The sequence below is a fragment of the Sarcophilus harrisii genome, chromosome 2 (genome assembly GCF_902635505.1).
Source record: "Sarcophilus harrisii chromosome 2, mSarHar1.11, whole genome shotgun sequence".
Taxonomy (NCBI): domain Eukaryota; kingdom Metazoa; phylum Chordata; class Mammalia; order Dasyuromorphia; family Dasyuridae; genus Sarcophilus; species Sarcophilus harrisii.
In genome coordinates, this window is record NC_045427.1 from 370,951,678 (window position 1) to 370,973,851 (window position 22,174).

The following is a 22,174-nucleotide window of genomic DNA, read 5'->3' on the forward strand; positions in this document are numbered from 1 at the left end:
GGCAACTTTTGTGTATCAAACAACGCCCCCATCCCCAACCTTTGGGTTTTAATTGAACCAAGGATTCAAGAGTGTGTTTTTTTTTTTTTTTTTTTTGGGGGGGGGTGTTAGGGGATCCTCTCCTTAGAATAAAAATTTCCCACCCCCCCATATGGCAAAGTAGGAGCTTTTAGGACAAGATGATAGTTTATACCCTATAGACTTGGCAAACTGACAGTTGCTGGGTGGTAACCTTATACTTCAGAAGGTACATCCCATTTTAAATCGGGAAAAGGAAAATAGTGTCTTTAAATATCAATTAGGAAATTACAGATTAATCACTGTGATCAAGAGTCTGTTCTATTTTCTTTTTAAATCAATCTTTGCCCAATTCTGGAACAGATGTTTCCCTATATCTACCATGCGGTAATTAGCATCAAGGAAAGGCTGCTGCACATGTCAATGAAATTGTGTTCTTAATGATGATCTCTTACACTGGCTTGAAGAAGACCAGATATAACACTGCCACCTGTGGGGAACTAATGTTCCTCCAAAGTATTCTTCTCCATTAGCAGACACAATTAGCTTAACTTTGCTTCTGATGGAGAACACACTGTACATCAATGTAACCCCGGATAAGTCCAAAGGAGGTAGAACGAGGAAGATTACATAGACCTTTGAGGAAGAAGTTAGGATTTAGAAAAACTAATGAGGGTAAACTTATTAAATAAGTTAGGCTGGCAGGCAACAACAAAACACACAAAATTCAAACTCTGCCATAGTCAAACCATAACTAGGTTAAGTACAGAGTGGTGACTTCTAGTAGAAAACCTGCCAAAAAAAAATTTTTTTGCAAGTCTGTTATATTAAGAGATGCAGCAAAAAAGTCCCTGTTATCATGACTGCACACATATGACTTATATCAAACTGTTTGCTGTCTTGGGGAGGGGAAATGAAGAAAAAATTTGGAACTAAAAATTTACCCAATATCATCTATTGGATGAATGTCCATCCTGATTCCACCGTAGAATTTTTTCACTACAATGGTCCATGAAAGGCAATGAAACTGAGCTAAGAGCCAGTTTCAAATTTTGAATTGTCATTCTGTCTGTGGATAAGGGTCACTTTAGTGAAATCAGCTGTCTGCTAAATTACTAATACAACTGCAATGCCATAAAAATACTTAAAAACTAGGTTCAAGGAAAACTGTATTATGCAATGTTTATAGATTATTGAGATGTTTAATGAAAAAAAAAGTATATTCAAACAGAATAGATAAATAGGGGTAGTAATACTTCAAATGCTATCTTTTTCTACCATTAAAAGCCCATTCTAACCTATTTTCCAAAAAGTAAAATTGGTTAATACATGCCATACTGTAAACAAATTCAGAACTCAACAGCATGAGCTCCCATAGAGAAGATTAATGTGATGGCAACAACTGAGCAAACTCCTTTATTTCAAAGGATTTTTTCATCTTTTTACTAACTTCTTTTAAAACCTATCCTTTTTCTTAAGGATTTAAGACTTTTCTATCTGATTTTCTTGAAAATGGTTTGTCCTCATGCTTGGCAGAAAAAGGTTAAGGTCCTCTCTTTTTTAGTCACTGAACATCTGGAGTGGTGACATTCCATTTCCTCACCAAATCAGCAAGAACAAATTGGCAGCAAAGACTATTTAAAGACTAATGAATGTCCCATGAGCTTCCCGTCTCCTTGTCTGCCAAGTAAGGCCCCACCTACCCCAAATATAGATACAAGGTTCGTTTAGCTTTCATATAAACCAGTATGTTGTGTGGATATTGTATAAAGCCAGTATTTTACTACAGTAATAGTACATATTTCAGAGATAATGTGTATCAGACACAGAATTAAAAAGTATCAGGCACAGCTACTTACAACCCTCTTCTTTTACTACTCCTTCCCTCCACCCTCTTCACTGAACAAATGAATGACATTCTTTCAAAACCCATGATAGAAAACTGTCTGGATTCTTACCTCTGTATGGAATTTGTTGTCACACAGATACAATGATGTATTGATTGGTTTGAAAGGTTCAAAGTCAATGTTGACTTTCTTTTCCTTTCCTTCTTCTGTCACAATTGTTCCACAGTAAACAACCAGACCATTTGGAGGTACTGCAAAAATACAATCATTTAATACCATTGAAACCAGTTTCCTTAGTTTCTTGTCTAAAAATAATTTTAACATTTGAGAGGAATTCGATTTTAGCTTTTGTCCTCCCCTTCAGAAGACTAGGAATCAGTCTAGGGCACAACATAAGATAAAGATTTTAAAGCACAAGTCTGTCTATATTTTGAAAATTGTTCTAAAATGTCCAAATTTATAAGAACATGTTAACACTTGAGGTCCAATACCTTAAAAACTACCACTTTAAGTCTCCAAACAAAATAATGCTTTATTTCATGGGAATAATAATAGCACCTACCTCACAGGGTTGTTATGAGGATCAAATGAGATGACATATACATAAAGCACCTTTCAAAGCTTAAAGTGCTATTAAATGCTATTATTATTTTAATTATTACCACCACTAAGAAAAGGAGATGACAAGTAGCCTAGGGAAACAAGTGTGACCAAAGTACTACTGCAGCATCCTTGACCAAAGTACTACTGCAGCGTCCTTGCTACAGAGTCCAACAAAAAACCTTGCCACGAGTGATTTTCTATAAAGGGACACAGAATGGGAAAAAAGTCATAAGAAGAATTAAATATATTTTAAGTCCGTTAAGTGCATGTTGACAGAAATTACAAATGTTTTTAATGACGGGGAAGAGTGAGGGAAGAATAAAATCATGTTATAAATGAGATACCTTTGTTATAGAGTTTGAGTCTTTGCTGTACAGATGTAATGGCTCCCAGAACTGAAAGTCGGTTTACACGAGATTTTATATTGGATGCAGTTCCAAACTCATCAGCTAACATTTTTGCCACTCGAGAAATCTGGTCTTTGGGAGGAATGATCAGCGATATCATACTGGTGCCATTGCTGAGAAAGAGAAAATAGTATTCCTTAGAGAATTAATTAAATATCACATACTATTTGTATCATAATGAAAGAAAAAATAGCAGAAATCTGAAAGAGCTTTTCATCTGTACATCCCAAGACTTCAGTTTTCAACACTAAGATATTTTAGACTGAAATTCCCATGGTCTAAGCAAAGCACAGAACAAAAAAATCTCCTTCTTCATTTCATTTCTAGTTTTAAATAAAACATTTACATCTGCTTGTCTAATAAAAGGAAAAAAATATTCAGCATTTTTTGGAGTAAATTATGATAAATGAAGATTGAACTGGGAATTATACTTTTTAACAGAAATAAAAAATCATACAGCACTTTGATGTAAAAGTTCCCATGGATAGGCATCTATGCCTTTATACTGAGGTTCAAAGACAAAAACAAAGGTCCTATATACAGCAAAACATTAACAGCAGCACTTTTAGTCATAGGAAAGAATTGGAAACAAAATAGATGGCCACTGATTGGAGAATGACTAAATAAAGTTTGAAGTAAACATAATGGAAATATTATTCTAAGACAGGGATATTGAAAATTCAGAGAAGCAAGGAAATATATAAAGAATATATTAGGAAATGAAGGTTATGTAAAAAGAAAAGTCAAAAATTTAAAAATCCTGCAGTTTTAGATTTCTTTTGTGTTGACAGTTCTCTTTCAAAAGGACTTGATACCTCTAAATTATATTTGCATAATGTATTGATTCTGGCCCTCACAATTCCTTTTTCTTTTCTTTTTTTTGTTTAAAGCTTTTTTTTCTTGTTTTGAAATGTGCCTGAAACTAAACCTATACTAATATACCAAGCTGAAGATAAGTTTAATGTTTTATATTAGACTAATTCCATTCCTTATAAAGTCAAAAGAACTGTGATTCTCAAAAGACCCCAATCTACAACGACATACCAGACACAGGATAAAACCTGCCACAACCAGTTTGCTAAGGGGTTATTACAAAAGCTTTTAGTACTATTTAAACCAATCTTCCTTGTAAGTACATTTATCTGTTTTAAGATAAAGCATGCTTTAAAAAAAAAAGATAAAGCATGCTATGCAATTTGATGCTAAAAACACATTCCTATCTAATTCTCAAATTTGGGGGATTGTGAATTTGAAGCCCTTATACACAGAAAGAGGGAGAGAGGAAAGGAATAAATTAAAAGGAATACACTTCAAAAGTACTGAATACTTTCCTACTTACTGAGTTTACCTTTTCCTTATTAGACTAATATACCTATTTCAAATATAAATTCCATTTACCCATATTTTAGAGTAGGGCTTCTTGAACTTTTTCCACTTATGGCCCCTTTTCTCCCCAGAAAGTTTTATGTGAGCCTATGTATATAATATACAAACCAAACATTTACTGATAATTTATAATTCTGCAATAGCCACATTTAATTACAAGACCATATATGGGGCTTAGACACACAGTTTAAGAAGCTGGGCTTTAGAGAGAACTGGCAAAGAAGTAGAATAAAAAACAATCAGGAAGCATGTAAGACAGAGAGAAGAAAAATAATTTACAACAATGTTTGTTCTGTTCCCCAGTATTGAGATATAAATTATACTATTCATCTCTCCCATTCATTTCCTTTACACTGAACTTGATAGAAACCGTGCATATAGTAGCTTTATTTTAGAAGAGATACAAGTAGGTACCCTGTCCCCAAAACTCATATCTTCAGGTTGCCAGGTGATCTAAAAAGGTGAAACTCTACACACTGTTTCTGTGTGAAAAAATGAAAACCCCAGTATTCAAATTATAAATAGAGGTATCAAAATTTAAGTTTAATTTACTGAGAAAATTAATTAATGATACCACTGTAGAGGAGCCAGTTAGCTAGCAGAATGGCTAAAAGTCCTGAGTTCAAATCTGACCTCTGATACTTACTGGGGGCAAGTCACTTAACCATGTTTCCCTTAGCTTCTACCTGTAAAATGAGCTGGAGGAGGAAATGACAAACCATTCCAGTATCCTTGCCAAGAAAACCCCAAATGGGATCAGACACAACTGAAAAATGACTGAATGATAATCGTGGTAGAGAAAATAAAATCATTGGGATAATATGATAAGCCTCTGCTGCCACCTTCTGGATAGTGAAATAAGCTCTTTTCTCCAAACTAAAAGATAAAAGAGAAAACTGAGGGAAAGCTCTTAAGTGGGTCAAATCGTAGAAAATTATTTGAGCTCATTAACAATTTCCTTGCCGATTTAGACAAAATTCAATGGTATGGTAGCCTCTAGTTCAAAGATATAATACCAAACTAAAAAGAGGATGATTCTTTTCATCACAAATTTCATTTATAAAACTTATTTAAAAACCTGTTTCGCATTACAAATATAAGAACCCATGATATATAGTTACTTCCAAAGACAACTTTCATCTTTCTAAAGTAAAAGAGTTCATACATTTCCTCAGAAATACTCTCAAGAGGCCATTATTATTATTTAAGTCAGATAAAGTTTCAAGTATCAGCAGATTAGAATATATTCAGTTAAGTCTCTATGTTCCTCAATAGAATGTAAGCCCCTTGAAGTTAGGACCAGTTCCTTCATTTTTTCTTTGTACCACAATGCCTGTATATGGTGAAAATTTTAACAAGTGTTTAATGGAAAGAAAGATTAAGGCAATATTGCTTTTTTGGGGGCTTTAAACATCACAGCAGAAACAGCCTAAGGATTAAAGACAATCTTCTGATAGAGTAAAGGAACAATAACACATCAATTAAAATACTGCACATATGTAGTTCTATCAGCTGAATCCAGACCTCAAGTTACTGTCAGGAGAACTCTTATTACAAACCCAAATTAAAAAGTTCCTTTACTTTATCAAAAACAAAGCCTGGCTGTCTCAAATGGACATTTCCACCATGAAAAAAAAAAAATGGCAGGGGAAAAATCCACACAATTAGACTATTAAAGTTGGAAGGAACCTTACAGCTATTTATTTTAAAAATAAAAAAACTGAAGGACAGAGAAACTATTTGACAGTGACATTACACAGGTATTAAGCAGAAGAGTTGGGATTGTAACTCAGATCTACTGTCCCAATTCAATCTTCTTTCTTTCCACTATATTACAATGCATTCCTCAATAAGCTACTTGAAAAACAATAAAACGAATGAAAACAAAGACTTCACAAAAAATCATGTGACAAAGTGGATATTTCCACCCACCAACTTAGAATAATACTATGTTGTGTAGATGAAAACTCTTAGGAAGCCTCCTTGGTGGCAATGGTTGGTCTGCTTGGGAATTATTCCAAATGTGCATTAGTCAGGGATTACCTTGGTGGGACTGGGAGCATGCAGAACTAGGCACCTTGATAGCAGAGATTTTTTTTTTTTAAAAGAAAGGGTCCAGATGAAAAGGGCAGTTTTGCTGTTATAATGTTCGATTTAAAATACAACTTTAAATGGCATCAACCATTTTTACTAAATTCACAATAAAAAGAAATCATTTAAATGAGTTTATGTGGGAAGCTGCAACCATTTTTCTTTAAACAAAGTGGGGGTTCTGGGGATGGGAGTTGATATCTAAGTTTGGAAACTACTGTAAGTGATGGCTAAAAATGTCACACAAACAATTAGAAGCATCAAAGTAAGGTTAATTTAACTTGTGAACTACAATTTCAGTGTCTTTTCTACTATATCATGTGATCTCTTTAGGAGAAAGCTTTTTTAGGAGGTAGATTTATTGAAAAAAAGTAACTTATAGGATATAGAATGTAGCAGACAGAAACAGGAGCAGTTGAAGGAAGAGCAAAAGAAGGTTTCAGAGAATAAATTTCAGAATGAGGGATGACTGACCATACAAACTCAGAAAGATGTTGATATAAAAGGCTGTGGAAATTTATAAGTATGACAGGTCAAAGCAACATCTTTCATATAAATGCCAATTTATTTTTATCACTAGACCATTTAAACAATAAATAGTATTACTAGTAGAAAGTATTGACCAAGGAAGTTTATACTTATTTCTCAAATGTTTCCAATATAGCCAAAATAGTGAAAACATTGTTCATTAGATCACGAATACGAGAAAAGAATTTACACTATGTAGGTTTCCTTTTTAGAAAAAGTTCATACTTTGTAATAAAATAATTTAAGTCCTGTTACCAAGTAGCTGTTAAGCTTGAGTCACTATCATAAAGTTACTAAAAGGAAACAATAGTTAAAAGTTAAATGAACATACACTTAGCTTGTTAACATTTTGGTAAGATACAGAGAGTATTTCAGTCTTCATAAAAACAAACAAACTCTAAAGCTAAATCTAACTTTGTAACAATCACTTTAACTTCTTTATGCAGCACTATTTTTACGTCTGCTACAGATTTCATCAATATTTTTTCCACTGAAAAAACTCACTTTGCATATTATTGACTTTTAAGATACCTAGTCCAGAATAAAGATCTCAAGATCTTTGGAAAATTAAAAGATTACACAGAAACATAGACAAGATCAACATTAACATTTCCCCGAAGCAATTCTTAAGAGTTGCTAGACCAGTTTGTATAAACATGGAAAGACACTACAAAAGTTAAAATTTTTATGTTACAAGTTTTATAGACTCTCTGAGAATGAGAATTTGTGAAATAAGCTGAATAAGGAAAACCAGGCTCATAGAATCATAGATTTAACATTAAAAATTACTTATACATCATTTCACTCAATCCCTTCATTTTACAAAACGGGAAATTGAAGCTCAGAGATATTAAATGAATTGTCCATGGTATCAAGTGGAAGAGTTAGGACTCTGGGTTCACCAAGTCCAAATCAGTATTCTTTCCACCATACTATACCTGTCACAATGGCAAAGATGATTTTTTAAAACCGAAAATGTTTGAGAAGTTTTAGGAAGACTGCTGCACTTATATTCTATTGGTGGAACTGTGAAGCAGTCCAACTATTCTGAAAACAATCTGGAATTATGAGAGCAAAGTCATTAAAACTATAACCATAAGGGGATAATTCTGACCAAAGAGGCCAAAGAGAAAATAAAAAGGTCTTATATATGCCAAAATGTCTAGAACATTTTTTTTGGTGGTAACAAAGTAGGTACTTATCAATTAGAGAATGGTTAAATTGTGGTATATGGATTGTAATGGAATATTGTCACAAAAACTGAAGAATGAGGAATTCAAAGAAATGTGAGAAACACAACTAATGAAAAATTTAAAAAGTAGAACCAAGACAATATACATAATTATTATAACGCCAAAAATTACTCTCGATTTCCCCCCCATGCCCAAAAATGATGAAACAATTTTCCTTTTTTTTTTTCGTCAGATGAGACAAGCTAATGGGACCAGAATGTTTTGCTCAAACAAAACAAAGTCAACCAAGGTTAGCATATCTGTTTAATTTTGTTAAGAAGGAGGGCCAATGGGTGAAGTTATTGGGTATTTTTTAAAAACCCAAAGACATCAATAAAACTTTAAAAGGCTAAAAAATCTGGAAAATCTGAAACTGAAGAATATATGTAAAGTTTTTAGCCAAATTAATTTATTTTTCTTGACTCATAAATTCTACTGAATAAATTGGGAAGAAGAATATGTAAGGACACAGAAAATACACTCTGAAAGAAAGAGGGAAAAAAAAAATAAGGTAACATAAGAAGGAATGTCTTAATAATTAGAGCTGTGCCACACTGGAATTAGCTGCTTCAGAAACTAGTGAGATTGTCCAGGCAGTTAGATGGCATAGACCCTAGAGTCAGAAGGAACTAAATTCAATTTTAATCTCACCTTGGATTAGTCATTTAATCCCAACTGCCTCCCCAAAAAGGCAAAAGAAAAAAAAAAAGAATAAATTAGAGAATATTTATGAATTAGGTGGTTTGCACTTATACCTAGAGGTCATAACTGATCCCTAAGTTATATCCTCCTATGAAATCTAAACAAATCTCTTTCAAAAGCACAAAAGATACACGCACAAGCACATGCACATGCCTAGGCATAGTTTATAATAACATGGATGTGTCTGGAGTCTTGGAAGCTTGACTACCCTACGTTCTCCTACAAATGGACCTTGGGAGCTTGTTCTAGCAGGGGAGCGCAGCTACTCGTATACCCTTGACCGAAGAACGGTATGCCTCTATGGGGGAAGGTCGTCCTCTTCGATGGAGCGCGCAACTTCGGGAGGGATGCACATGGAGCAGTGAGGGAGGAAGGGGACACCCGCCTAGCCAGCCAGATCAGCATGGAAGGAAATAGAAGCATGTTTGGGATAAAGCAGAATAAGGAACTTGTAGCTATTTGTACAGTAATATATTTCGTACTGGAAATGCAAGACTTGTTAGAAATGGTCATAAAGGATAAGGAGACATTTGCAAAAGGTTAATAACACTAAAATGCAAGAGATGAAATCAGAGAAATACAAATGGTTTAATGTTAAGGAATGAGATTCACCATAGAAACATGGAGTAGATAAAGAATGTGAGAGGTAATCTTATATCTGAATAAAAATTCCCTCTGGAGTAGCATTGGATTTAAGTCAGAAGACTGGGGTCCAAATCTTCTTTAATTATCAATATAATCTTAAAGCAAGTTATTTAATCTTTCTGTTTCAGTCTCCTCATCTGTGAAGAGAAAGAGGGACGATTAGACTACCTCTAACTATATAATTCTATAATCTACAAGCTCTTATAAATGATCAGTTGGTCTTTGTTCTAAGACCTTCAGCACTATTTTATCAGGCAGTTAATTCCATTTCAGGACAAATCTAATTGTCAAAAAGTTTTTCCCTTCAAGAAAAAAACTTCCCTTAAATTCCCCACACTTTTGTTGTTATGAATTCTACATATTCCTTTCTTTAAATTTATAAACAATTTTTAAACATTTTTAAAAAATTATGAGTTCCACATTTTTCCCTCAATTTCCTCCCTGAAATGGTAAGCAAACTAACATGTTATACCCGTGCTATCATGTAAAACATGTCTGCATAATTTTCGTTTTTTCTTCTCAGGTTATTATTTATTTCTAAATCCAATCTTTCTTGTGCAACAAGATAACTGTATAAATATGTATACCTATATTTAGGGCTACCTGCCATCTAGGAGGGGGGTGGAGGGAAAGAGGGGAAAAGTTGAAACAGAAGTTTTTGCAAGGGTCAATGTTGAAAAATTATCCATATGTTTTGTATATAAAAAGTTATAATTAAAAAATGTTTGCATATTAATGATTTTGTAGAAGAAAACTCAAAAAAAGAAGAAAGGAAGGAAAACAGTATGCTTCCATTTGCATTCAGATTCCATCAGTTCTTTCTTTGGAGGCAGATAGGATTTTTACAATGTTCTCCTGGTTCTACTCACTTCATTCTGCATCAATTTGTGTTAAGTTTTTCCAGTCCACATATTCCTCACTCTGCCATATGAGAATAAACAGTTAATAAGTCTAATTCTCCTTCCATAATTCAGCCCTTCAAATATTTGAGGTATTAAGTACAAACTTTTAATTTTTTTTAAAGGCTAAGAATCCTCAATTTTATTCAATAAATCTTTTTATGGCATGATCTTTTCAGTTTCTTCACTAGCTTGATCAACTTTTTTCTGGATATACTCCAATATTAAAAACTTTCCTCTTTAATGTGGCACCCAGAACTAAATACAACACTCCAGATTTGGAACAACTAATAAACCTCTTTTATGGATATTTAGTCTTATTATTGACTAATTGAATTTACTAAAAACCCTAGATCTTTTACTGACCTATACTTGTCAAGTTGATTTCTGAACCCAGCTGAATGACTCTGAATCAATGCATGTTTGATAAGCATTTGTCATGTATGGCTTGACCCAATTCACTGATAAAATGTTGAAGATATGGTCAATCTAGGGCACTTTCCCTCCAAGCAGATATGACTCATTTGGGGGTCTAGTCATATAACCAGTTCCAAATCTACCTACATACACAAATTAAACTAACCCATTGTGAGATCTTTCCAATGTGTTCTTAAGGGTAGCAAAACAGATTGTCAAATGCTTCAATTAATTCTACCTAATATCTACACCATCCCCTTTCTCTTTTCCAATAGTAAAACAACAATAATAAAATTAGCATGGCATTATCTATTTTTAAATGAAGTCATTCTGGCTCTATTTTATTATCAACATTCAGAAAATTTTAGCTAGCCAGATGAAATGATTCCTGAATAACAAAATGTGAAGAAATACTGAATAGTTTGGTCTATTCCCCTCCATCCAGGATATAAGGCAGAATCATACTTAAGTCACCTCAGACAGTTTCTCAAAAGAAAAGCCCACAATTTCACAAACCACCAGGCTCTCCCACAAGAGCCTATTACTATTTTACTAGATTATGACAACCCAAAGAAGCTGAATTCTTATCACAGAAGTTAAACTAAAACTTTCTGTCCCCAACTTCACTCTTTCCAAAACTCCTTATTTTTGTTCTCTATAATTAAAAAGCAAAAGAGACTAATATAGGTCATTATACCTTTTCTGCATGAAGTGGATCAAAATGAAAGAAATTTTATTTTCAAACTTAATAGGTTATAGGAGATCTGATACTAGAAATTATAAATGACAAAATCTACTATTGAATTATCATCAGATACAACCTTTTCCCCTCATCCTCATCTTACCCCAAGAATACAGACTGGATAGAAGAAACATTTGACAGCATATCCATTATAAGTAAAACGGAAAATGAGGGTTATGTTACTTGATATCAAATGCCTGAGGTAGAAGGGAAGAATGTCTTGATGTTGAATAAGGCCAAGGAGGTTTGGGGCAGAGAATGAAGGAATTTGGGTTTTGGGCTTTTTGAGACAGTGGGGGTGGGGGAAAGTTTAGGGACACTGTCATAGATGACAAAGGTAACATAACCTTCTAGCCATAGCTAGAAATATAATGTACAAATCTTGAAAAGGCAGGAATTTCCTAGATAAATTTTACTAAGCTAGAATTACAAGGATTATAAGAATCTTTTGAAGACAAGTATCAAGTTAGTTGACAACAAGTTTATCCTTTCTTTCTCTTTTACTAAGATTTAAGAGCTTTCGTCTTTGATTCACCGCCAGGTTCCAAAATTTTGATGTTGGCCAGGAACAGATGCTTACCATGTGACAGTCAACCACTTTTAATGGGGCAGTGATTTGTACTCAGTTTATACTCCTGCCATGAGCCAGAAAACTCAAAATTCTTATCCTTAACTGATAAACTAGAAATCTGTGACAGTTCCTCTTATTCACATTTCCTTTTAGATAAGGACTAGGAGACTGGACTTGAGATTTCACTGGGGCAGGGTTTCCAGTTATGAATATTTCCTCTACCAATCCATGTCTAGACTTTCTCTGCAACCTATAATCTTACAGTGCCGTCTAGAGCTTTGAGAGGTTAAGTTCTTGCCCAAGGGTCAATATTTTATCATAGATTGACTTTGAACCCCAGTATTCTTGGCTAGCTCTCAGATCTACTATGTCACTATCTCTCCTCTAGAGCAGGGCTTATAAACTAAAGTCCCTGACTTTTTAAATTTAGGAATGCCAAAATTTGTATTATTATTATTGAAATGCATTAATGTATCTCAATAAAACTGATTTCCTTTGCAATGCCATTTTTTATTCAATTGGAAACATTTTGAAAGGAGTACAAGGCCTTCATCAAAGGGTCCACAATACAAAAACAAAAAGAAACCCCTCTGTTCTAGAGAAGGGCTAGAAGATCTTCTCTCAATCCCTCTAAAAGAAAGAGGATTGTATGTACCAAATATACAAATTGTATGTACCAATAATTTAAGTGGAGCTGATATACAATTGCCACATGACTTAACTGCTTCCAATCTATCCAAATATCCATCCTATTACCAAATAATCCTATTAAATAACACTTTCTTCAATGTTCTTTTCCACTACTCCCTAATTTTTTAGGCTGTTCATTCTCATCTTGCTCCAATTTCCTGGAGTACAAAACTAAGGACATGTTCATGATCTCTACATAGTCAGGCAGCACCTCAAGATTCTACTGTTGTGCTAAACAAAAAATAAAGTTTATCCCAAGACAAGGAGCTCCCCATTGACTAAAGTTACATAGTATGAGATCAACTAGTGGTTTTTTCTAGCCTTGTCTATTTTTCTATTTTTACAATAACATATATCGTAAGAGAGACCAACAGAAGAGACATGGATCTATATAAAACACTTTTCTTAGAGAGTTTAGGGTTTTTTTTTTGTTTGTTTTTGTTTTGTTTTGTTTTGGTGGTGGTGGTAGTCGTGATTTATGTGCTCAACTCTATAACTTCTATATGTCTGGAACATTTTCCAAATGGAAATATAGACACACCAGAAGGTTATAATAATTCATACCTGTGACTTTTAGGGCCAGAAATGGCAATTAGGTTGAGACAGAAGCATATCTTTTGATGTGATGAAGGTAAAACAATTTAGTAAGAAGGTTCGAAATGGGGAGTGTGTGTGTGTGTATATATATATTAGAACAAAATGCTCCCAAAATTTTTGGCAGAGAGGTTGGGAAGCACAATTTTTTCTATCTTATTCCTCAAGAATATTAGAACTACACTAACACTCCACACTAATATGAATACACCCACTACTATATGCTTTTCTAGAATTCTAGCCACTTACTCTGTAATTATTTTTTTAAAAGACAAGAGAACACATTTTATAAAATGGTATTAGAATATTCCACCAAAATGGAGCTAGGAAAAATACCTAAGGTGTTTTCAGAGCTGCATTAAATCACAAAGTAGAAGAAATCAACAACATCAAGGAATTCCACAGCAGTGATTCATCAAATTCCATGTTATCAGAGTCCCCTCAACTGAAACAAACAATGCTCAATACAGTAACAGCATAAGGAAGCTGAATATATATTTCTCAATTATTACATAGGAGTAACCAAAGACTAATTACACAGTTTTTCTTAATTTGCTGTCTTTAAACCAATTTCCTACCAAGGTACTCTGTATTACCTCACTAGTGATGCTCATTAAAAACAATCAACAGATAGTATAAAAATATTTACAGCAGCTCTCTGTGACAGCAAAGAAATGGAAATTTGAGGGTGTGACCAATCAACTGGGAATGGCTGAACAAGTTATAGTACATGAATGTGAGGAAAGTTTTAGCAGAAGCAAAACAACTTATATCATTATATCACAATATTGTAAAGACAAACAACTTTGAAAGATTTAAAATCTCTGATCAATATACAATGTCTAACCACAATTCCAGGACTCATGATAAAACATGTTGCTCACTGTCTGTCAAGTGATGGAGTCAGAATGCAGATCTTTTTCAAACATGGTCATGTAAGGGTTTTGTTTGCTTGACCTTAAGTTGGTAATGAGGAGGGGTTATTTTTCAAGCTTCTTCAACTGAGAGAAGGTGGAGAGACTAGAAGACAGATCTCCCCTAGAAAACAAGATCTAATTAGTTTTTAAAATCCACCTGCTCAATATGCAAGCTTCTAAAACTTTATCTACCCTTGGTCTCCATTAAGCTTAGTTTAAGAAGTCTCGATTCTATGATTTTAAAATCATTTTTACCGTATGTGGAATAGGAGCCTAGTAGGCTGTCTCACATTGCCACCATTGTAATCACATCTGACCTCAGTTCCTGGCAGATGCAACTATATAGCACACAAATTTGTGAAAAGATTAGTTGGCAGGGCATATGGAAAGAGTGAGCCCACCAGAATCTAAAGTCAGAAATCAAGGTGTCTCCTTCCAGTGGCTACTCCTTAATCTGCTATGGCCAACATGGCATTCTGGAAAAAGCACTAGATTGGTAGTCAGAGAATCTGGATTAAGATCCTAGCTCTGTTACTACTTCTACCTCTGTGATCTTGGATAAATGAAATATCCTATCCCTTGGGCATCATTTCCCTCATCTGGGGAACGAAAGAATTAAAACTACACTGCCTCAGAGATCCTTCCAGATCTAAATCTGTAATGATGATACTTCTTTCTTCCCAGAGAATAATCCCCTATTCAACATACTGGAAGTCCTCAGGTGAGAGGGGGAAAAAAGTAAAAAGGAAGGATGGTTCACTTAGACTCCAAATATGGCTGGATCCTACAAATTCAAAGAGGTAACTGACACAAGGGCACCTAAACTCCCTCTGGCAGTGGAAGCAAAAACTGCCTGCTTTGGGACCACCTATAATCAAGAAATTCCCATGATCAGGGAATATATTTTTACATACACCTCTCAAGTTCTGCCACTTACTACATGTATACCTTTTTACTCTCTGGCCCAGAATTCTGTCAGTGAAAAAAATTCCAAGGCCCCACCTTAGCTCTAAATACCACACCCACTGCCTTTAAGAAGTAGTTCAAAATATTTCCTCCCAAGAAACCTTTAGAGATTAAGCTTGATTACTGACAAGTAATTTTTTTTTTGTCTATTATCTTGTCCTTGTAGCTATTATATTCAAATACTTTATATTATGTCTCTCCTGAAATTATTACAATTGTCCTGAGATACTAATTCTATTACATATTCTTATAAAAATATTTGGGATTTTTTATATTCGAAGCATGAAATATCCAGGAAAGCATAACTTACTGGTTTTTATATCCCTGGAAATCATCTCTACCAGTCACAGATTGGTAGAACCAAAAAATGTCACTGAACTGCCTTGTGCTGATCTCTTTAGAGTCTCAGCTCAGATGGCACCTATACCATGAAACCTTTCCAGACCTATTAAATGGTCTCTCCTCCCTTTACTTTCCACTTATTCTATTTAACTATATGAAGGAAAGCCCCTAAAGGGAAATCTTCAGTAAATAAAATGGAAAATATAATAGTGAAAAATCCACTATTACATAAGTTATATTACATTACAGGCAGTAGCTGATGCAGGTTTTATCTTCCCAATCTGGAATCATTACTTCAAGAAGAGAGGATGATCAAGATGGTTTTGTTGTAAATTTGCAGTTCCAAGTACCCTAACACTCAAAACATTTGTCAAGCACTCACTGTACACACAGTATTATGCTAGGCACCGTGTAACATATACCTAATAACTCAAAGAAATAAGACCTCTAGAGATAAGGACCCAAGCTGGGGGGATCCTCAACCTATGGTGAACTCTGTCCTAAATGGTATGTTAATTAGGTACTCCTATTAACCTGGGAGTATGTCCAAAGTAAGCCTTCTCTCAAATAAATTGCTGCTACAATGAAAAGTCTGTAAAAAGTGGAAATTCAAAAAGGAGAATATTTATTAGGTTCACAGTGTAGACACACTACCATACTGTAGCAACACATTGTTGGGACCAATATTGTGGAAAGTTAGTAACCTGTAGCTTTGAAGGTTTAAGAGCAGTACTCTAGCACTTTCTACCAAATATAACTACTCTCCTTCTTTTCCATCTCTTTTTCCCTCTCCTTCAGCTTTTCTTATAATTGCTTATAACATTCACAGATACTGTTGAAACATGTTTAAACCCCCAAATTGCTATCTCTCTGAGTAGAGCCCACAAAAGTATTTATTTTCCAATACCTATAAGGGTCATCAGAACATTTACCCATGACTAGTACACACCAACAGATATGTTGCAATACTCTCATTTTTAATGATATTTTAAAAACAAACATATTTTAATCTCCACTTATGTCCCTCACCAATACCTAACTACAACTCTGGATTTTCAAGAACTATATTACTAAAGTTCAATTCCAGCAGGGCTTATACTAACCTAGAAAGACTTTGGAAAGTACAGGTGAAGAAACATTGATATATATTCTCCTAATTCACCATCTGGACATCACTCCCATCCAAAATGCTAACTGATCCATAAATCCTTCAGGTACCAATTTGATTAACATATGTTATCACATAACATAAATGTGTAACTATTGCGACCAATAAATTCTATTTTTGAGGCATCAATTGATGCTTTAATTTATTCAAAACAAAATAGTTCAATCACTGTACACTGAACAACTAAGACGACTAAAAACACCAGTAAGGGCTCACAAAATGAATGTTTTCTGCTTCATTGTTCTGTTGGGTAATTTCAATTTCTGTCACAACTAAGATTCTAAGTGGATATTCATTCACTTTTGTAATAAACTGAACACTGGAAGAAAATTTTCAGCAATAAAAGCAAATGTATTAAAAATGGTTTATACTTCTGGTTATATGATTATTCACTACTACACGTTTCAGGGAAGGGCTAAAGATTTACAAATTATATTTACAAATTTTCAAGCTCTGGGCATGAGTAAGAGAAAAGTATTTTTTCCATCTATTATGTTTTGGACCCAGTTATAAAGCCTTGAGGCAAACATAACTCAGTTGAATATATGTGAGAAATAGCAATGGCAGTTAAAATAATTTGAGATAAATATCTCAATCTTTAGTCAACATCTCAGAATAGGGCCCAACCTGGATTCTTTACCATATAATTGCTGATGCTGAGAACAGTTTCTGATTATCAATTCCTTAATACTATGGAATAACTATAATATAAGAACATAATAAAAGTGGTACAATCTAAAAGAAACCACTTTATTTAGAAAGGACATCCATATTCCATTCAATTGCTTATGGTCAGGTCTTTACAACTCTTAAATGCAGTGTTCAATTTATCAAATGGGCCAATATCTTCTAAAGTGGTCTTATTAAGAGCTAAGTAGAATAAATAGAGCACAATTAGAATTGTGAGAAAGTCTTTGCACTAAAAATCTATTAAACCAACTTAGAGAATGGAGGACCTGATTCTGGATTCTTGAAGTCAGTGTGGCATGTGGTAGTTCCTACTGAGATAGATTGTATTACTGTCATCTGGGGCTCAGTCTAGATCTTTCCCAGGTTGGCTGCAAACAGATGAATTTTTTAATCACAGTAACATTTAAAGGTCGTGATCTGTGATATGAATCCTTGAAATATTGAAAAAAATTTAAGGTTCATTTGGCACTTTAAACAGGCACAGTTCATCTGAAATACACACAAAGGTGAATCACCAGAGTTTCTAGATTTTAACTAACCACTGCTCTCTGCTTTGCCAGGATATTTTTCTATGGCTTTCTTTTTTAGCCAGTTTATACTTGTGTCATGTCATATGGTTATCTATAAACTGGTTATGTGAAATTCAAACTTATATTATGTTCTTAGACTGAAGTTAAAGTTAATGGGAAAACCCTGCCACTATGGATCAACGTCAAATATTCAACAGTAATGAAAATATCAAATGTAAAATACAAACTAATAGCTTTCTTCTGCCTTTCCCTACTTCCAGAATATTTTTATTCACCCACCATTAATTTCATGATGTTTCTTACCATTAAAATCAATTGTATACTCCTTCTAATTTATACTAAAAACAAATTCATATCCCAAATACAGTGGCAAATCTGGAGTCATTTGTCATACCTTAACAATTTAGTTTATTAGAATTTTCCTATGAACTTTTAACTCTTAGGCAAAGGAGCTAAGATATTTCTCAAGATTAGATATCACCTCTGTAAACATTATTTTATATACACTCAAATATCAGAAATCAAAGACAAAAAAACTCTCAAAAGTTTTCTAATATCCAAGAGAGTCAAAGACTTTATAATATAAGCTGTTGTGTCAAGATGACTAAACTCTAGAGTATGAAAAAAAAGCAAGTCAAATTGTATTGTGTGTGCATTTGTGTGTGTTAAGAGGGGTGGAGGGAGAGAGAAAAGGAGTCAGATAGAAAGGAAAAACAGACACACACACAGAGACACAGAAAAAGAGCTAGACATTTTGATAAGTCAATTAACTCTTCCTATGACCTGGAAAAGACAATACCTGGTACTGCCATGTTCTCAAACTCTTTCCCAACCATGAAGCATATTTCAAGTTATTTTATTATTTTTGCCCTGATCTATAAACCACATTTGTTGCTACACCTAGTCACATCACGTACTTTATGAATTATATACAGATAAAGAAGACTGCAAGAGGGAGTGTTTAAGTTCTAAAAAAGGAGATATTTACAATCTATGAAAAGTTTTAAGGTTGTATGGTGACATACCTGGAAATAAATTTAAGAACTGGCTTCTTTCACCAACAAGCAGAAAGAAATTAAAACTAATCTTGTTAAGCCAAGTTACCTTATTCAGAAGACTGGGAAATTACATCACTGAAGTGACTTTCTGGTTGCCTTCAAAGAACTTAAAAAAAGTTTAAAACGATGTACTTAGGGAAGCAAATGGGTTGAAACACACTGTTACCTAAGCTGTAAAGACCGAATGAACATACAAATCAAATGCAGTTTTAATCCTTCACATTAAAAACAGCTTTGAAACTAAGAGATTTCTTAAACTACTGCCTAACAGAGAATAATTTACTTTTTTAAATGCCCTGAAATCATAATTTTACTTAGAATTATTTAAAACCATAACTAATATTGAGATTCAATGAAATGGAATCAAACTGCTAAACAAACAATGATTTAGTTACCTAATATTCCCAGTTCCTCTACCCCTTCCCCCAATTCTCTTTTACAAAGAAGATGAAACAAAGAAAAGCTTAACAGTTCAAATCACTTTACCGGACCAAAATTCAGAAGCTTCATTCTAATGTGATCATAGGTTTTTGCAGAAACTAAGAACAAAGTTTAACACAAAGATTTGTTCAGACCTTGATCAAGAGGGAGAAATGCGAACAAGACAGAATAGCTAGAGAATACCAGAAGTTTGGTAGTGCTGGGAACCTGAACTTTTATTTCATGCTCTGAAACTAACTTTCCATATGGCCGTAGTCAAGCTACTATATAACACCGAATATGCATATAAAAATATGTAACATGCTTCAAAGAATTATCAGCTTCACCTCTTGCAAAAGTTCTTTTACAACTAAGAAAGAAAAGAGACGCTGAAGAAAGCTTTACAAATTGTGGTCTGAAAAAGGATATCGGCTTTTCATAAAGCATATACCTGTTCTCGAAGAAAAATCCAATTCCTGCTCTTTTCCTACCAAAATTCAGTAAATAGACATTCAAAACATCTAAACCTGGCTGAATGTTTTAAAACAAGAGTATTCTTAAGTTGGCTACATCCATTCTCCAACCAATGACAGCCCCAACTCCATAGGAATGGTTTTAGTAGAACCCAAATGTAATTTCATTAGATACAGTATCTAGCAAAAACCCGGTCACTTTAAAAACTTACTAGCCATCCCATCCTTTTTTTAGATTTTTACCACCCAGGAGTTCCTTCGAAACATCTGGAAACAGCACCTCAAAGCTTCCATAGGTAAGGACAACCTTCCCCAAACACTGTTGCAACTTCAGCCCCTGCCAGGTCCCCCGAGGCTGGCAGCCCCCCCCCCCCCCTGCAGGGGGTGGAGAATAGAGGAAGTCTGAGACGGCCCCCCAAGTAGGCTTCTCTTTACAACCCCGTCCCAACATCACTTTCCTCTCAAGCCTCGTCAAAATGGCCTCCCCATTTGGGCTCTCGAGGCTTCATAGAGAGAAGGGAGATGAGGGAAAGTCGAGGAAAGGAGGCGCTCCCCGACTCATCCCCCGGGAGGCCGTCGGGGCCCCATCCCCGGGGCCGACTAAGCTCTAGGGACCGAGAAAGCCAGGAAGGGGGCCCAGGTTGGTGGAGCAGGAAATGGGGAGGGGGGTCGGCGCCCCCGACGGGCCGGAAGGAGGGAGGTGATGGACGCTGGGACGGCCGGAGCCGGGGAGAGGCCCACGCCGGGGGCCCCACCCAGAGGCGGCCCCCGGGGCTGGCCGTGCCCTCTCTGGCCCGGCTCTCCACAGTCGGCCATGCGGCGCGGAGAAGGGTAGGCCACCTCTCCCAAAGGGAGTCCCAGAGCGGGGCGGGACGGGGGCCGAGGGAGAGAGTCCCGGGATCCCCGGGCGCGGCGCGGCGCGGCGCTCACCCGCGGGCCGCTTCTAGGCTCTTGATGAGCTTCTTGATCTTCCAAATCTCTACATTCCTGTCGGCAGCGCTGGGATCGTCAGCCATCTTCTCGCCTCTTCCTCCCTAGAGCGGCCCGGCGGGGCCCGGAGACACCAAGACCACAGAGTTAGCGCCGCCGCCGGGGCAGAGCGGCCCCCTTCCCCGCTGCCCCCGAGCGGCCCTTTTCTCCCCCCGGACCCCCTCCCCCAAAGCCGCCTGTACCCTGCGGCCACGGTCACTGTAGTTCCTATCCTCCAGCCCTCACCTAAGGGCCCAGTCCCGGGTGGCAGCGGCTCCTCCCCGGCGGCGGCGGCTCCGCGGCGGCGGCGGCAGCGGCGGCGGCTCTGATGTAGGACACCGGCTCCCTCTCTCCAGGCAGCTGCATGTGTTGCAATCCGCTCACATGGGGCCTGTGACATCACTTCCGCAGCCAGGGGCTGGGTGCGGAGGGGGGCAGCGGCAAGAGGAAAGGGGGAGGGGTCGGAGGAACTCGGACACGCGCTGCTGCGCTCCATTGGCTCATCGCGCGGCCTCTAACAACGAGCCTAGTGATTGGTCGCAATCGGGGCCGCGCTGCCTTGTGAGGTAGGGCTGGAGGGTTGAGGCGAGGAGAGAGAGCCACCACCTCTTCCGGGGCGTGGAAGACGGGAGTGAAAAAGAACTTGTCTGTGAGACTCTCGCGAGCTTTCAATCACTGCCGCGTCAGGACAGTGAAGTGTGGGTATATAGAGGGCAATGCATGGTGGTCGGAGGTGGCAGCTTCTGCTTCTCTCCGGATTTCTAGGGCATGGGATCCCCATGGTTCGGCTTCGAATGCCCTCTGGGGATCGATGGGCTTGGTTGGCCGCAGCTTTCCCCACTCGCTCCTCGGCTGAGCCAGTTAGGTTACGGGCGCCGCCTTGCGCGCCGGGAATGGCGCCTTGCAGGCCTTGGACTAGAGCGCTCCTGGCCTCCTCAGTGACGTCGACCCCGGGCTCCGTGACGTCACGGCCTCTGGCTCTAGAGTGAGGGACTGGCGGAGTTGCGGTCAATTCAGGGTCGGGGTCCTCGTGGGTCAGGCAGTAAGGTCTAGCGCTGGGACCAGGATACTCCATGGTTGGGGGGGGGGGGGGCGTGGAATGTGCAGTCTTAACCTATGACGGGCGTCAATTCTCTTTCTGCGCTGCCCCCGAAGCGTGCGTGAAAGAAAATAGAAAAGGGTGAAAACACTGGCGGGAAAGATGAAAATGTTGAGAGTTTTTTCATCTGTAAATTGAAGATGGTATATGTCATGTTTCAAAAGGTCGTT

The 22,174-nt window shown here is 36.7% G+C and overlaps 1 protein-coding gene across 3 annotated transcripts in view; it reads right to left on the reverse strand.

Moving 5' to 3' along the window:
- ETF1 (eukaryotic translation termination factor 1) overlaps positions 1-21,795 on the reverse strand; it is a 33,926-nt gene extending 12,131 nt beyond the window's left edge. The window contains exons 1-4 of one of the 3 annotated variants that reach the window (XM_031953353.1): positions 21,152-21,795; positions 20,867-20,970; positions 2,813-2,988; positions 1,977-2,116 (exon numbers count right to left, since the gene is read on the reverse strand). In XM_031953353.1, the coding sequence (XP_031809213.1) occupies positions 1,977-2,116; positions 2,813-2,988; positions 20,867-20,952 (402 nt within the window). In that variant the 5' untranslated portion in view covers positions 20,953-20,970; positions 21,152-21,795. Of the gene's footprint in view, positions 1-1,976; positions 2,117-2,812; positions 2,989-20,148; positions 20,275-20,866; positions 20,971-21,108; positions 21,125-21,151 lie in introns of those variants that run through there. The other 2 variants (XM_031953355.1, XM_031953352.1) reach the window with 2 other exon arrangements.
- Between the last annotated feature and the right edge of the window lie 379 nt (positions 21,796-22,174).